Source organism: Plasmodium vinckei (assembly GCF_900681995.1).
Source record: "Plasmodium vinckei vinckei genome assembly, chromosome: PVVCY_08".
In the NCBI taxonomy this organism is placed as follows: Eukaryota; Apicomplexa; class Aconoidasida; order Haemosporida; family Plasmodiidae; genus Plasmodium; species Plasmodium vinckei.
The window spans coordinates 719,230-735,579 of NC_051300.1; the positions used below are offsets into that span (position 1 = coordinate 719,230).

Sequence of the window (16,350 nt, forward strand, 5' to 3'; positions counted from 1 at the left end):
GCTTAATTGCCAACCCCCCTTTTCTTTAGTTATATTCGTCACATAGCTAATTTTATTATTAATATTTTATTTTTTACCACATGAAATAAAAAATAAATAGCCTTTAATTTTGTGTTATATTTTTTGTCACATTTTTGTCATATTTTTGTCATATTATTGTCATATTATTGTCATATTTTTTTGTTTAAAAATAAAGAGAAGTTTGTTATTGATTTAGAAAGATGGATTAAGCTCTGATTTGTACAGGCATAATATTATACACACGGTTTATGGAAAACATGAGATTTGGATTTAAGCATGACAAAGTTTTATAAGGAATATTTGGGGGGAAGTTATTATTTTAGCAAAACATTTTCATATATAATATCATATGTTTATAATAAAGATAATTTTTTTAAAAAGAGAGCACTTAAATATGATTTATTTAGTAATTACAAAAATAGTTTTCTCTTGAAAAAAAAAAGAAATATAAATGTGAGTAAGAGAAAAAATATAGTTGTTCATTTTCCTACTAGTGAAATTTGTTATTTTTATTATCACTATTTTTTATATATTTTAATACCACAATTTACTTTTTTAAATAATTATGAAAAAAAAAAAATAATTGACAACATTTATCTAATTACCAACAAAATAAATGATAGTACAACAACTCATATATATAATAAAATAAAGGCAGAGAATTTTAACATAATTTTTTGTAGTAGTATTTTACCACGAGAAAAATATGATTATATTAATAATTTGACATTATTTTTGGAAAATAATTTTTTTCTAGACCTATACAATAAAGAACCCAATCTCGATAATGAACAAATAAATCAGACCAAAGAGAAGGATAACTACAACATTAGACATAATAAAGGACGGAAAGAAAATAGTCATAAAAATCGTAGAAAAAATAACTTAACATTTTTCAATCCAAATGAAATAAACACATTTTATAGCAACTTTTTATATGTCTCGTACACTTTTAATAATTGTTTTAAACAAAATAGGATTGCAATCGTTCGAAGGAAAAATATATTTAACGCATTTATAAAATATAATAGTATAGTTGAAAATATTAATTCAAAAATACATTGGATAAATCACTATTCCTTTTATGAATTTTATTCTAAAGCATATGTTAGTTTTGTTAATTATAGGATGACCATCCTTCAGAATATTGTAGATACACATTTTGAAAACTTAAGAAAAAATATAAATAAAAAAATATGCTTGAAAAAAAATAATAATACAAACATATTACGTCTATTCTTAAAATATAAAGATGTTTTATTAAATTCGAACATATTTTTTAATTTTGCTAAACAAATAATATATTTAGATTTTAAGGATGCTGCTAATTTGTATATAAAATATTTGGAAGCCCTTGAAAAAACTTCTATGTTGTCAAAAAAACAAAATTCCATATCTTTATCACTACTCATAAATAATGGTGATAAAAATTATATAGATAACATATGTAGGTATAATAAAAAAATGTTAATTAAAGAAATCCAAAAATGTATTAATATACACATATGGAATAATAATAAAAAAATATCATTTTATTCAGGATTAAAGAATATTAAATTTCGAAAAATTTATAATTAATATTTATATTGTTAGACTACACATTTATATAATATACACTTTTTAAACCTTTTTATTTATCAAATATAATATGCATACAAACCCAATGAATTTGTTTTCTGTATTATCCTTGTTTGTTTTTTTTTTATTTTATATATTGTTCAAACATAAGAACACAAACTATTTTGCTACGCTATTTTTAAATTAAACATGATTTCCCCTATCAATTTTCCAGACCATTATTTTAATATTGTGGTAGAACTTTTACAAACATTAAAACAATATCACAAATATATAGTCAAGCAAAATCTGAAACCATATATGGATTATCACTTTGCTATTTTGTGGTTGGAATTATGACTTTATCTGCATAATTGGAAATATGGAAACGTCTGATAATTAGTAGTTTTTTTTAACTTATAATTTTTCTTACATAATCATTTAAAATAAACTTTAAACACAAATTATTAGTGTATATTTTTTAAAATTCATTTTTTTTCTGAATATAGGAAATGCATATATAGTGGCATAATTGTTATGGTTATGATGGCCAATCTCAATGGATATGCTATTTTATTGTTTTTTGGATATTTATACTTTTTCAATCTTTCTTTATTTTATTAAAAAAATATAATTAATAAAATATTAAATATATATTTTATTCTATTTGATATGGTATCATAAAATGGCATTAAATTTTTTTTACATAAATAATTAAGTATATGTGATATGTAACTATTATTGCTACTATATTTAGTGCTCTCCTTTTAATGCGACATAATATTTTTATTTTTTTTTTTTAATTTTTTTTTTGAAAATTTATAACCCTATTTTTATAGATATTATTAAGTGCTTCCTTATGAATTTTTTACCATTTTTAATTGTAATAAATTATTTATCAGATATTTTAAAAAAAAAAATGAGAGATACATAAAATAATGTGAAAAGAATAGGCATTTCTTTTTACTATATTATTATTGAAAAAAGAAAGAGAACAAGCCAAACACGGTATGCTCTAAAGAGACACAAAAGGAGAAGAATTCGACAATAGCATGGATATATAATTGTAAAAAGTAAATATATAAATATATATATGCATATTATTGCATGGGTATTTCCAAATGCCTTATACCTATTTGTCATTTCCTCTCAACTTTAGCGTGCTATTGTGAATTGACCCAAAGAAAAGCTTAATGAAGAGATCGTTGGCAAAACTCTTTGGAACAAGTTCACCCTCGTAGAAACCTGATAAAGTCCATTCTCAATATACTCATGCTTATGTCTATTTGATTTGAAAAGAAACTAAAAAATGATATACATAAATTGTGAACATGAAATAGTTAGCATAAAAGACGATGAAATAAATGATGAAAATTATGGGATAATTAAAAATGTATTAAAAAATTATAATGCAAATGTAAATAGTTGGATAGAGATATGTGCCGCTTTTTACAAAAAAAACAATTACAAATTATTCTTGGATTTAATAAAAGAAGGTGATAATTTTTTTAGTAATAATAAAGAAGGGGATACAAAATTTAATATATTGTTATTGTTATATAACTCTGAAAAAATAATAAATGTTAAAAATTTGAATAAAGAAAATGAGTTAAAAATTAAATTAGAGAATTTAATAAATCATGTTGAAAAAAATAAAAAAATAAATAATACCCAAGAACAAGATGATAATATAGGGGAAGAAAAGTCTGAATATAATGAAAAGGGAAAAGATGATTATTTGTCTCATTACTTAACTAAAGGGATATACAATTTTAATATATATTTATATTTAATAAATAAATATGATAATAAATTTCTTAAAAAATGTGCCCTTTCATCTTCTATACAAATAAATCCTAATGATACACAAAATAATAAAAGCAGTTTTTTAACAGATAAATTAACTAATGAATATATTAATCCATTAAATTATTTAATTGATAGTATAAACATATTTAAATATTTAATACAAAAAAATAATTATGATTTTATTTCATCAATTTATTTATCTTTTGCGCTTTGTTTAATATATAAGCTAGATCAGTGTATAGAATTTTCTTCTCATGTTTTATTAAAAATTATTAACTTTGAAATATTTTTAAATAAAAAATTTGAAGAATATAAAAAAAAATCTAACAATTTTGGAGACCCACATAGTCAAGATGAAAACGAAAATAATTTAACTCCAGAGAAAGAACAAAAAGGATGGTTTTCAAAGCTTGTTGGAAATAAAAATACACCTAGTCCCTCTCCAAATAAAAAAAATCAAGACATTAGAGATACAAAGGAATGCTTACAAAAATGCATAAAATTAAAAAATTTATTAAACTTATTAAAAATATTTAAATCAATAATAAAATGTATAATTGGAATTTGCTATATGAAAAAAAAAAATTTCAGTATGGCCTCTTACTGTTTTACAACGTCATTACAACTTTACAGTTTTTGGCCATCTTATTTATTAAACTCATGGTTATTATTAACAAATTATATAAATAAAGTTGTACAAAATAATAGTTTTATTAATATAAAAGACAAGTTAAATTTTTTATCAAATTATTATGTTACACAGAATAATCCTTATAATGATTATGTAGACTATTTAAAAAAATTAAATAAAAAAAAAATATTAAAAAATGGCTGTTTATATTTTGAAAATTATGTACAATGTCAGAAAATAAATGAAAACAAATGTAGAATATTTTTTGATAATACACAAATTGATTATCAAAAAGGGAATATAAATAGTAAGGTTGATGAAAATGATGTTATTTTATCTCAAGTTGTTACTGTTAGTGGAAATGAAAAAGAGGAAAAGTGTGTGCAAACAAAATTCAACAAATGGAGAGAATATACACTAGCTAATACTGTCAACAATTTAAGTAGTGTACATGTAAAAGATATAATAAATTTAACATTATTTTATTATTTAAATTATATGAAAGGAACAATTATATTTTATTCAAAAATTGATAATAATATATGGGATTGTGAAGAAAATTATGATATTAATAAAAATGATATTTATGAATATGATGAAATAATAGATCCAATTGATAATACAAATAAAGAATGTTTAAAAAATAAATTTGCACACATATTTTTAAATAATAATATGATTTCAATGTATTTAGATTTATGTGAATTTTGGCTAGCTCAAGGAAATAAAAAAGCTATTATTTTATTAAAAATAATAAAAGAAAAAATAAATTTTAACTATGTTAATAAAAAACAATTAAGTAAGTATTATTTACTTATTGGCATATATTTTCATATAATAAAAAATATGAAAAGAGCACTAAAATATTATCGTAAAAGTTTTATTATTAATAAGAATTATTTAAATCTATATTATTATACTCTTTCGTATATATATTTAAAAAAATATAATAAAGCAAAAAAATATATATTATATGCTTATAGTAAATACAAAAATGTATATTTTATAAAATTATATGCATATTTTTATATACACACAGCTAATATTTATTTAAATTATAATGTTATTATTAATAAACAAAATGATGCAACTTTAAGAGATAATAATCCTGTGCTGAAAAAAGGTGGAAGTACCTTGGACGAAGTATATCAGCATAAGCCTTTTGTAGAAAATTCACACATATGTAATAAATTTATAAAAAGTGACATGAACAATGAAAACATTAAAGTAACAGTAAACATGTTAGACAACATATTGAACATCCTAAATAAATATGACAACTTATTTATTAAAGATATAGACATAACTTTAATGAAAGCCAAAATTTATGAACTATTATTAACAAAATATAATGATGAAAATATAAAAGCTTATTTTAATTTGTTAAATGATATTCCAGATATTAAAAATTTCTTTTTCAAAAAAAATAAAACATATAAAATATCTTATGAATTAATTAATAATTATATTGTTGCATTATTTTATTGTGATTATAAAGAAAAAAGTTTACAGTTGATGGAATTACTAAAAAAGGAAATTTTTTTTAAAATAAAAAAGTTTTATACATATTATGTATACGTTTTTTGCAAAGATGATTTGAATAGTCCCACCACCGAAAACACACAAAAAAGAGGAACAAAAATAGACAAGTACTGGAATAAAATTGTAGAAAATGAAAAGTTGAGACATAATTCGGGTCATAACATTAACAAAAATAGGAAAATATCTAGCGAAGGACCTAAAAAAAATAAAAAAAATGATAGCATTAGTAAGGGTAGTAATATGACCAATGGAATAGTAACAAGTTTGGAAAAAAAAAGAATTGTTAAAGAAAATAAAATTAAGTTGAAGTACATTAAAGAAATGCTAAAATGTGAAAGAGTATTTAAAGTGCGTGAAAATTTGTTAAGTAATATGGGATTTATTAATAGAACCTCTCAAAGTGATACACGTATTAACAATAGTGGCAAAATAAATGTATACGAGAAACAGTCAAAGAAAGAAAGATGTCGAAATATAATTAATTATTTAAAAAAAATATATATCACTATAAATTTTAACACTTCTGTACTGTTGGAATATAATGGGTATTCTTATATATCAACAAGTATTTATAAAATATTTACAAAAATATATATAAATTATGAAAGTGCTTACATTAGGCTTGCAAATATTTATATAAGAAATAAAAATTATGCAAAAGCTAAGGATGTAATAGCTAAAGGACTAAAATATAATAATAACTCAGTCCAATTAAATTTATTAAAAGTATATTTACATATTAAAAGAAAACATTATGATTATAGCATATATTCATTGGATAAGTTAAAAAAATCAAAACAAAACAAAAACAATGATTTTATCAAAAATGAAAACGAAAAAGATGATAATCTTCAGAACGAAAATTCTTCAGCAGACACATTAATAAATACATATTTAGCTATAATTAAATTTTACAAAATAAAGGATTGTAAAAGTAAATCAGAAAAAACGTTTTTATTAAATGAAATATATAATTTAATAAATATATTAACAGAAAATAATAAAAATAATTTTTATATAGCGAATTTAATATCTGTTTTGTTAAGTATAAATAATAATTATGAAGTATCATGTGAATCTTTTCAATGTTTAATAGATTCCTATAATAAATTATCATATTTTTATATTTCAAGTTTAAAAAATTTAGTTCTACATATGTTTAATCATATAATTAGAAATAATAATATAATAAATAATAAATTATTTGTAAATAAGCTAAATTTATTTTTTAATTTAACTATCAAAAATGGAGTTAGCGATAAAAAATTTTATTTATGTTATTCAAATTTTTTACATATATTAGATAGATATGAAGAATCTATAAATTTATTATATGAAGCTTATCAAAAATGGCCATATGATATATCCTTATTAAATACCCTTATAATCTGTATTGATTCATGTGTTTCAAAGTATTTAAGCTCAGATTATGTTGATTTAAAAAATATATTATTTATGAAGGATTTAATTTATTTTTCCTTTTATATAATATACACACTATTACATTTCAAGCATTTCGCAATGCATTCGACACTCATTTCATCTGGTAAGTTTACGTCTATCCATATGTTCATATACCTGTGCATGTAGTTGTTAATATTTGGAAATACATTTTCCTTGTGTTACATAGTTATTGGCTTAATATATTTTTCCTACCCATTTATATTAATTTCCTTTTATTTATATGCTTATTTTTTATAGATAATAAATTTAACTATTACAAAGAAGATGATTACATAATTGAAATAAAAAAGAAGGATTTGGAAAATATCGCAAGCCGAAAGTATTTAATAATGGCGTATAAAAAATTCGATGAAAAAATAAATCCTTACATTGAAAGCAGTCTACCAAGTATGTTAAAGCAAAAAAAAATGCTTCATTTGAGAAAAATAAATATACACAAAAAAATATATGAAGAAAAAAAAAGAAAGCAAATGAGCTTTATGAATAAAACAAAACGTCAGGAATCTCTACATGAAGAATTGTTAAAGGATGTAAATGATTTGAGTTATCACCTGTCTGGCCAGGTAGAAATTAATAAAGACGATGAAGAGAATAAGCTAGCTAATATCGAATTTAGCAATAATGAGCCTAATATGGAAAAAAATTTAATGAAAAATGCTGCAAATGGCAAAAAATATTATGATGATGATGCCGAAGCTGAGGGTTCGTCTTCTGATAGTTCGGACTTGTTTGAGGAAAAAAAACCAAAAAAAAGAAAAATTGACACTGACAAATAATGCGGAAAAATGGAATAAGAGAAGCCCAATTTTGTGCATAATTTTGACATAGATAAAAATAAGCTATTAATATAAATATGTGATTATATTTAAAAGGGTAATAAGGGTTTAAAAGTTTGGAATTTAATTTGATTTTTATAAATAATACACAAAGGAAAATATTTATGAATAATTCAGAAAAAAAAATTAAAAAATGTATATATAATTGTAAAATTTATTAAACAAAATAAGAAAAATGCTAATAAAACAATATTTCGTTATTTAAGAAAAAAAAAAAATAAATAACATAAAAATATACTATATAAGTTAAATAAATATATGTATGTGTTTGTGTTTAGCTTAAAAAATGCTATCATAAACAAATAAACTTAACTGTAATTCATCATTTTTTAAATCTAAATTATCAAATTTACAAAAATTATATGTATTTTGATAATATTCTTTTGATAAATATGTAAAAGGTCCTCGGGTTATTCCGTTGAGTGAAAAACATATATATTCATCGAGGGCGCCATAATTTTCCAATTGCTTTAACCCAATACTTACATAACTAATATATGTGTACAGGAAAGAAGACAAAAAAAAATATGAACAAGTCATATAAATAACAATTAAATGAATAACAATTAAACCCAAGAATATATACACACCAATATGAATGTTTGTGTATTATAAAAACAGATGGAATGTTATTTAAACTGTTTTTGTGCTTACTCTTTTTTTGCGGATTTATGCCCGTCTAGCCAAATTTTTAATTTGAATGATTTTTTTCCTGCAAACGAAAAAGCGGAAGTAGTAAGTGGGATATTTCCCATTTCCCTATATCTCCAAAACAATTTCTATAACGTAATAAAAAAAATAATATATATTTTTTAATTAATTAATGTGAAAAAATAGAGAGAGGCCTTTATACAGGCTTACATTTTTATTTGTTGTGTAAGTGTATAAAATTGGTGGAATATTTGTTCATGTATTTTTAAATAAATAGATATGCATAAGTATACAATGAAATTATATAGTGCATGTGTTGTCTTGCATGCTTAGTGAATAATTTTGCTTTTTTTTTTGTACCTCTTTAACATTCCTAATAGTCCATACTACCTTATAGTTGTGTATGTGGAGAGAATCAACTTTATCTATATTACTAACAGTAAACGCATCCGTTTTTTTTTTTTTTAAAGTATAATTTTTATCAATATTTATATATTGATATTTATTATTATTCATGTTAATATAATATTCTAAATAATGCATCATTTTTTTTTTGTCATCGGAAATTCCTTCAAATTTCTTTATATCATCTTCATTTAAGTGATCATATTTTATTTCATTTCCTACATTATTTTTATATTTATACATATAATAATATATTAAATTTAATATTTTTGATTTATTGTATTTTTCAATATGATCTATTTGGAAAAAGTTATAAAAGTTGTAAAAATTAAAAAGGGGTCTATTTACAAAAACATTTTTAAGGGTATCTTTTTTTAATATATATTTGTCTTTCAGTTGTTTATTTTCAATATATTCATGGACATGATCTACTGGTATTTTTTTTTTATATGTAAATACTTTTCTATGATATTTTCCTATATGCATATTTTTTTTTAATTTTTTTAATTTTTTTCTTTTTTTTTTTCCCTTTTCATCTTCCACTAAATTGTCATTTTCTGTATCTTCTTTGTTTTCTTCCATGCCTATATTGTCATCTATCTCTTTGTAGTTTTCAAGTAAATCATTGGAAGTTTCAAGAATTTCATTTGTATCAACTTTATCGTCTGATATACTCTTGGCTTCTTCTTCATCCCATGATTGTGTTTCCTCGATATCAGTTATATCACCACTTGAATCGATTTGTGTTTTATTATCATTTTGACTAGCTTTATCTACCAATATAGAAGGATCATTTTTTAGTTTGCTTTCAATATAATCAAAGACTGAGTATTTTTTGTCTTCATCAAATATATTTTCTTTCTTTCCTTCATTTTTTTTTTTCAATTTATAAAATTTCAACAATTTTCTTCTCATCAATTTTTTATTCACTTTTTTTTTAGTTTTCCCATCTTTTTCATCATCATCTTTTTTTTTTTTTTTTTTTTTCTTTTTCTTCTTTCGCACATGGCTAGGTATACTCCTAACCATGGATTGATCTTTTTGTTTTCTGAAGATTAGCCGAACTTGAAAATTTGTGTGCTTATTTTTTATAATGGATTTATTAGAATTTTCTGTATAACTTTTATTTGTAAATATAGGAGAAGTAGTGGTTTTACCTTCAAAATAATAGCATACACCCTTTTTCAAGTAAGTTAAGAAAAACAAAAGAACAAAGCATCTCTTCAAATCCATTTATCTCTTTAATGTAAATATGTTACATTATTATTATTATTATTTGCTTATGATTTTTCTTATAACTCTTACATTTTATCACATTTAAAGTCAGTGTGTTTCTTCCCTACTTATTTATAGCATGTTTATAAAACATTTTATACATAAAGAATTTTTCGCATTTTTTCTTTTGTTAATTCTTTTATTGTATTTATCAATTTCTATGCTTAATTTAGATATTTTATATCGTATTGTTTTTTTTTATTTAAACAGTGTTAAGGAGAAAAAAGCATATTAAAAAAAAAATAATTTGTATAAAGCAATTGCAAATTTTAAATAGTGTTGGCTTATACTAAAAGGTTATTAATAATAATAAAAAAAAAGGTGAGAAAAAAAAGAGAAACAAACAAAAAACAAATTGAAAAATTATTTTAAAATTAAAAAATAAAAATCATTATATATGTATAGTATAAAAATTCATTGTTAAAAAAAAAAAAAAAACATTACAAATACATTTTCTTCCTATTAACTCTCATATCAGGTCTCAAAATAAATTCATACATTTTTTCTTTATCATTAATTAGTCCATCCTAAAAATAAAAAAGAAATAAATTATAAATATGTAATTATTATACATGTGTTACAACCTTGATAAATCGTGAAACAAATTAAATGCTTGTAGAAAAAGAAATTAGCATTAAACAAATTTTACAAAAAATATAAGCATAAAAAAAAATACCTTAAGACTAAGTAGCTGTAATGTAAATCCAGGCCCAATTTCATATAGCGAGCATTTCTTTTTATCAACAAAGTTGTATCTAAATGGGTATGAAAAAAAAAATAAAAATATGTGTAACTTCACAAGGATATGAAAACATGAAGTAGTAATATGTGTATTAACCCATTTTAGGTTATACAAAAATGCACAGATTTGAGTCAAAAATATATTAACATAATTAATAGAATGAACTTTATAATACTTACTTAAAATGCCTGAAAAAAATAAAATCTCTCTGATTATAAAAAACTACAACTTTTTGACCTTTATAGTTTGGAGTAAAAGGTACAAGAGTATGTAATTGTCTTTTTATTCGTTCTCCAATAAAAGTATTAAAATTTGTTATATATACTTCAGGAGGTAATGTTGTAATTTCAATGTCTGCATTTTTTTTATGAGCATACATAATATTTGTTAAAGAATATTTAGATGTTGGTCCATTAGGTAAAGTAGATATAAACATATATTTTGGGTGCTTATCTATTCCTTCTTCTATTAATATAAATGTAGAAAAATCATTTTGTATAGCATTTTTAAATAAGAAATCTAAACTATGATCTAATCTTGGCTCATAAAAAATGTGTGGAAATGTTAATGTTAATTCTTTCATAAATAATATTGTATTTTTAGATGGTCTTTTTATTGATGTAATAATAATATTTGGTTCTTTATTATTTTTAAAATAATCACTAAATTCATCTATATATTTTTCACTTAATAAAAAATTCTCATTTTCATTATTAATTTTACTTTCATCAAATATTGCCAATTGATCTATACTCCTTGGTATTTTTTTTTCTATTGGAATATTTAATGACTTTTTATTTTCTATATCTTCTTTTTTTTGTTTTCGTAGAATTAACTTTTTCAAATATGCTTTTCCTTTTAAAGCATTTCTCTTATTCTTATTTTTAACAGAAAATCGTGATATTTCTTTATATTTATTTATATCAATTTTTTCAATTTCTCCTATTGTTAGCTGTTTATCTTTGGTCATATACCGAAGCTTCTTTTTTTCCTTCTTATTTATTTTCCCCTTCATTATAAAATACAACCAAAAAAAAAAAGAATCTATACAAAGTAAAAGTTAATCAAAATAAAAAAAAATCCAGAAAAAAATATGCTTATGCAAAAACCACAACAACTTTTAAGGATCGGGTGGTTTTTAACTATTAACATAAACAACTTTGGGGTTTCCTATAATTTTTCTATACATATATTTACAATATAGTATTAAAAAAAAGGAAAACTAACTGTTTAATTAGTCATTACATTTAAAAGAGTTTATTGCCTTTTTATTTATATCATATATATATTTTTTCTATGAAACCATACTGTAAAAAATATATTAACATATGCTACACAAAAAAAAATGATTTAATTTTTTTTTATCCTACTTTTAAATTAAATATAGTAGAATATCTTTTTAAATCAATATTTTTAATTTTATTTGCGAAAATAGAATGAAAAAATTATGAAAAATTTTATGAAAAATTATGGTAGGATAATTTTTTATTTTATATGGTTCCAGGTTATTAAGGCCATGATATATTATATGCACATTTATTATGTATATACCATAATATGTACATAGCATAATATATACTATATATATTTGAAAAAAATATATTTGTTGCTTCAATTTAAAAATTGCATATTTTGGATATATGATTATTATATAAATATAAGATAAAAAAATATAAATAATTGTATGATAAATATTAAAATGTAATTAAAAGGCTTATAAAACATAATCATTGAATAAGCGCTATTTTTTATTTTTATGTTTAAACATTTTTGAAATAAAATTAGTAAATAAGGAACAATATTTATTCATAAATAATGACATAATCGATCTTAAAAAATTCAAATACTTATGTAAACATATTTTACAAGTATTAGGAAAAGATAAATATATAAATAAAAATTTGATTTAAAAAATATATAAGTAAAATATGCTATATCTTTAAAAACAGCTAGCTAAAAATTCAAAAAACTGTTCAGAAAAAAAAAATAATAATAAGTAAAACAGAATAACGCCTGTATAGTAATAACACCATTTACGACTATAAACCAAAGTAAAAACAGAAAAGTTAAATAAGCAATTCATTTAGAAAAAAGTAAGAATATAAATAGTCTAATAATATTGTATTATCCGAATATACAAATAATTCCACAACTTTAAATAACTGTGTGTTCTATAATAGTGCGACCTATATGTTGTCCATTTTTCCATATTACTTTGTAGAAATTAAAAATATTACATAGTCATATATTAATAGATTACGATAAAAATGTTGAACTTATCGAGCTTGCTCATAAAAAAAAAACCTAGTGGAGGGGATGAGTTAAATTCAGCAGATAAAGCTAAGGAGAATGGGGACAACAATGGAAACGATAATAATGATAGCATGAAAATAAAACTTATAAATATGAAGGATTATAAAACTAAAAAACTTTTAGATGAACGTAAAAATGTTAAAGCATGGGCTCCTAGTACTAGTAATAAAAAAAGCAACAAAAGTGAAAAAAAAAAAGAGAAACAAAAAGATAAACCAGCTGATGAAAAAAAGGAAGAAAAAAAGGAAGAAAAAAAAGAAGAAAAAAAAGAACCCGCTAAAAAAATATTTGTACCATCTATAATTAAACAAAAAGCAGTTGTAAAGAAAGAGAATGAAAAGGAAGAATTATTTCCTAATTTACTTCAAGCTAAAAAATCAACTAAAATTGAAAAAGAAGAAAAAAAAAATGCTCCTCAAAAAAAAAAAAAGAAAGAAAAAGCTAGTAATAAACCAAAAGAAGAAGAAAATCAATTCCCACCCATCGAAGAAATCAAAAAAATTAATTTTAATGTTTTTGATGTTGTTGATATAAAAAATGAATACGAGCGTATTGTTAGAGATATTGATAAAGTTACACTTAAATATAAAAATAAAAAAAAATTTGACAATACAATGATTTTATGTAATTAAAACTTATTCTATTTTTGTATGCACAGTGAACAAATCATGAATGATTTATAAATAATATATGATATATATTTTTTTTAGCCTGTAAATATAAGACTATAATTATATATTTCATTTGATGTATTGTTTAATTATATATCATTATTTTGTTTTGTTTAATGTACTATATAATGATTTTTTTAAATTTGCGCATCTTTTTCTCGCTTTCATTTATTTATTATTACTTTATTTTTTTTAACTTCAAACTACTTTTATATATCCTTTTTAATTTGAATTTTTTTTTAATCCTCCCATTTTGTGTGTATATATATTCGACCATTCAAATATTATGCACATCAATGACTACATATATATACATTGACACTACAAATTTAATATTAAAAAAAAAGACATTTTTCCTTTTCCCTGAAATATACTAATTAAGATTAATTAAGATTAATTAAGATTAATTAAATTTTCATAAGCATTTATTTTATATGCTTGTATAGACGAATGTATAATAAAAATCGAAGCAGTAAAATAGATAAAAATAGAAGCAGCAAAATAGAGAAATATTAAAATACGCGACAATAGAAGTAGAATATGTAAAAAAGTACACAAAACTAACTGCTTTTATTATCTATGAAACTTAATAAATATTAGTTTGTTTAAAAAATATTTAAAAAACAATGAAATCAAATTTGTTAGAAAAAAAAAAGAAAAAAAAAATCCAAGGGTTAAATGAGGTAAAGGGCGATGAATCCAAAGTCACAGAAAATACTAAAAAAAAAACGGATGCTCTAAATAATGTATACATAAAATATTTAAAATGAATAAATATATATGTTGGCATACTATTCATTTTTATACTTCCTTTATATATGTGAATATGCTTAAAATGGATAAAAAATTAGACATTTATTTGGTTTTCTTTCATTTTATAAAATAGAAAAATGATACGGTTACAAGACTTTTATTCCCTAAAAACCCAAGAGCATTCAAAAATTTAGTTGAGTTTTCCTTCCAGAATGATCAGTTTGTATCCATTGATAATATCGACCATACGATATTTCATTTGGATATTAAATCGTAACTTAAAATATGAACAAATTTATTTTGCTTATTCACCTTTTACTTATTTGTCTTTTGCTTATTCTCCGTTTTTTTTTTTTTTTAAATTAATATTACTAGCCATATAGTACTCAAAGAAAGTGACGAGGGGAAAAAACAAATAGAACTAATAAGGGAAAAAATTAAAAATTCAAGTACATTTACAGTACTAAAAGACAATGGTAAATTCTATCTTCTTACATGTTATATCGAAGCGAGCTTCTTATAGGCATATCATTACACACTTGTTCATATATATATATATACTTTTTTTTTTTCTCAATACAGATTGTATATACCACAAACCCCAAAACTGTTTCGACTATATTAATAGATATACCCAAACTGTCCCAATATCATTTAAGTTTGTAATTTATCATGTGTCATATATTATAAAAGTTTTTTAAATAAAGTGAAAAAAAAATAGCTAGCTAAAATTTTTTTTTTTTTTAAGGGATGCATCAACTAAAACGGAACCTCAAAAAATAAATGAGATATGTGACACTGGTTAGTTTAGAAGAAGTGACTCATAAAATTCGACATGCTTCATATTGTTGCCATTGCATATTTGTGATGTTTCTTTTTGCATATTTATTTTATAGCATGCCAATCGATAATTTACGATGCATATCTTGAAGAATTCCTACGTCTATCTAATGAAAAAATTAAAGCAGTAAGAAATGAATACGTGGATAACATACATAGGCATGATATATACATGCAAAGAATACATACGCATGTGAATTTGTGTTGTGACATTTACAGGAAAAGGGATCGTATAATGATAAAAAGGAGGACGAAGAAAAAGAGAAAAAGAGCAACTTTAATAGTGAAATGAATTTTGAAGGATGTAGAAATGAAGAAGGAAAATTTGATGAGAGCTCAACTAGCTATTCTGATGATGATGAAACAGAAGGAGCTATTTTTTATTCAAGTAGTGAAAGTGAAAATAATTCATTTATTAGTAATGAAGGTGAGTATAACGATAGTATAAAATGTAGTAACCAGGATAAAAGCGATAAAACAGATGATACCGACCACGAAGAAAAAGAAGATGAATTAACTGATGAAGAGGAAAATGAAATGGAAGAAAATGATAATATTGAGGAAGAAGGAAAAGATGGTATGACTGATAATTCAAAGGATATGGTATCTAAAAATAATGAACAAATTGATAAGGATGGAGAGTGTGAAAAAAAAATAGACAACCAATTTTATATTGACAATAAAAAAAAAAAAGAAAAAAAATATAAAAAAAAAAATAGAAGAACCTTCAAATGGAAAACATGATCTATATTTTATTAATTATAAAGATTTAAATGAAAAAACACATAAAGACTTAAATTTTATTTATTATGATAATAAAATAAAAAAGAATGATAATAA

The 16,350-nt window shown here is 21.8% G+C and overlaps 6 protein-coding genes across 6 annotated transcripts; 4 read left to right on the forward strand and 2 right to left on the reverse strand.

Moving 5' to 3' along the window:
- Positions 1 to 297: 297 nt before the first annotated feature.
- Positions 298 to 1,599, forward strand: PVVCY_0801980 (conserved Plasmodium protein, unknown function; the record flags this gene model as incomplete). The annotated part of the gene is made up of 1 exon (XM_008626999.1): positions 298 to 1,599. One exon carries the CDS (start codon positions 298 to 300, stop codon positions 1,597 to 1,599), a length of 1,302 nt encoding a protein of 433 aa, XP_008625221.1.
- A 1,288-nt stretch (positions 1,600 to 2,887) lies between these two features.
- PVVCY_0801990 (tetratricopeptide repeat protein, putative) lies at positions 2,888 to 7,800 on the forward strand (the record flags this gene model as incomplete). The annotated part of the gene is made up of 2 exons (XM_008627000.1): positions 2,888 to 7,106; positions 7,262 to 7,800. The coding sequence occupies 2 exons, from the start codon at positions 2,888 to 2,890 to the stop codon at positions 7,798 to 7,800; spliced, it is 4,758 nt and encodes a 1,585-aa protein (XP_008625222.1).
- A 339-nt stretch (positions 7,801 to 8,139) lies between these two features.
- PVVCY_0802000 (conserved Plasmodium protein, unknown function) lies at positions 8,140 to 10,149 on the reverse strand (the record flags this gene model as incomplete). The annotated part of the gene is made up of 3 exons (XM_008627001.1): positions 8,140 to 8,350; positions 8,515 to 8,639; positions 8,872 to 10,149. 3 exons carry the CDS (start codon positions 10,147 to 10,149, stop codon positions 8,140 to 8,142), a joined length of 1,614 nt encoding a protein of 537 aa, XP_008625223.1.
- A 482-nt stretch (positions 10,150 to 10,631) lies between these two features.
- Positions 10,632 to 11,948, reverse strand: PVVCY_0802010 (ribosome production factor 1, putative; the record flags this gene model as incomplete). Its single annotated transcript, XM_008627002.1, has 3 exons — positions 10,632 to 10,718; positions 10,868 to 10,946; positions 11,113 to 11,948. 3 exons carry the CDS (start codon positions 11,946 to 11,948, stop codon positions 10,632 to 10,634), a joined length of 1,002 nt encoding a protein of 333 aa, XP_008625224.1.
- A 1,252-nt stretch (positions 11,949 to 13,200) lies between these two features.
- PVVCY_0802020 (conserved Plasmodium protein, unknown function) lies at positions 13,201 to 13,878 on the forward strand (the record flags this gene model as incomplete). Its single annotated transcript, XM_008627003.1, has 1 exon — positions 13,201 to 13,878. One exon carries the CDS (start codon positions 13,201 to 13,203, stop codon positions 13,876 to 13,878), a length of 678 nt encoding a protein of 225 aa, XP_008625225.1.
- Positions 13,879 to 14,543: 665 nt separating this feature from the next.
- On the forward strand, positions 14,544 to 16,254 carry PVVCY_0802030 (dynein intermediate chain, putative; the record flags this gene model as incomplete). The annotated part of the gene is made up of 7 exons (XM_037634244.1): positions 14,544 to 14,663; positions 14,804 to 14,943; positions 15,046 to 15,146; positions 15,253 to 15,328; positions 15,419 to 15,471; positions 15,567 to 15,637; positions 15,730 to 16,254. 7 exons carry the CDS (start codon positions 14,544 to 14,546, stop codon positions 16,252 to 16,254), a joined length of 1,086 nt encoding a protein of 361 aa, XP_037490367.1.
- Positions 16,255 to 16,350: the final 96 nt, after the last annotated feature.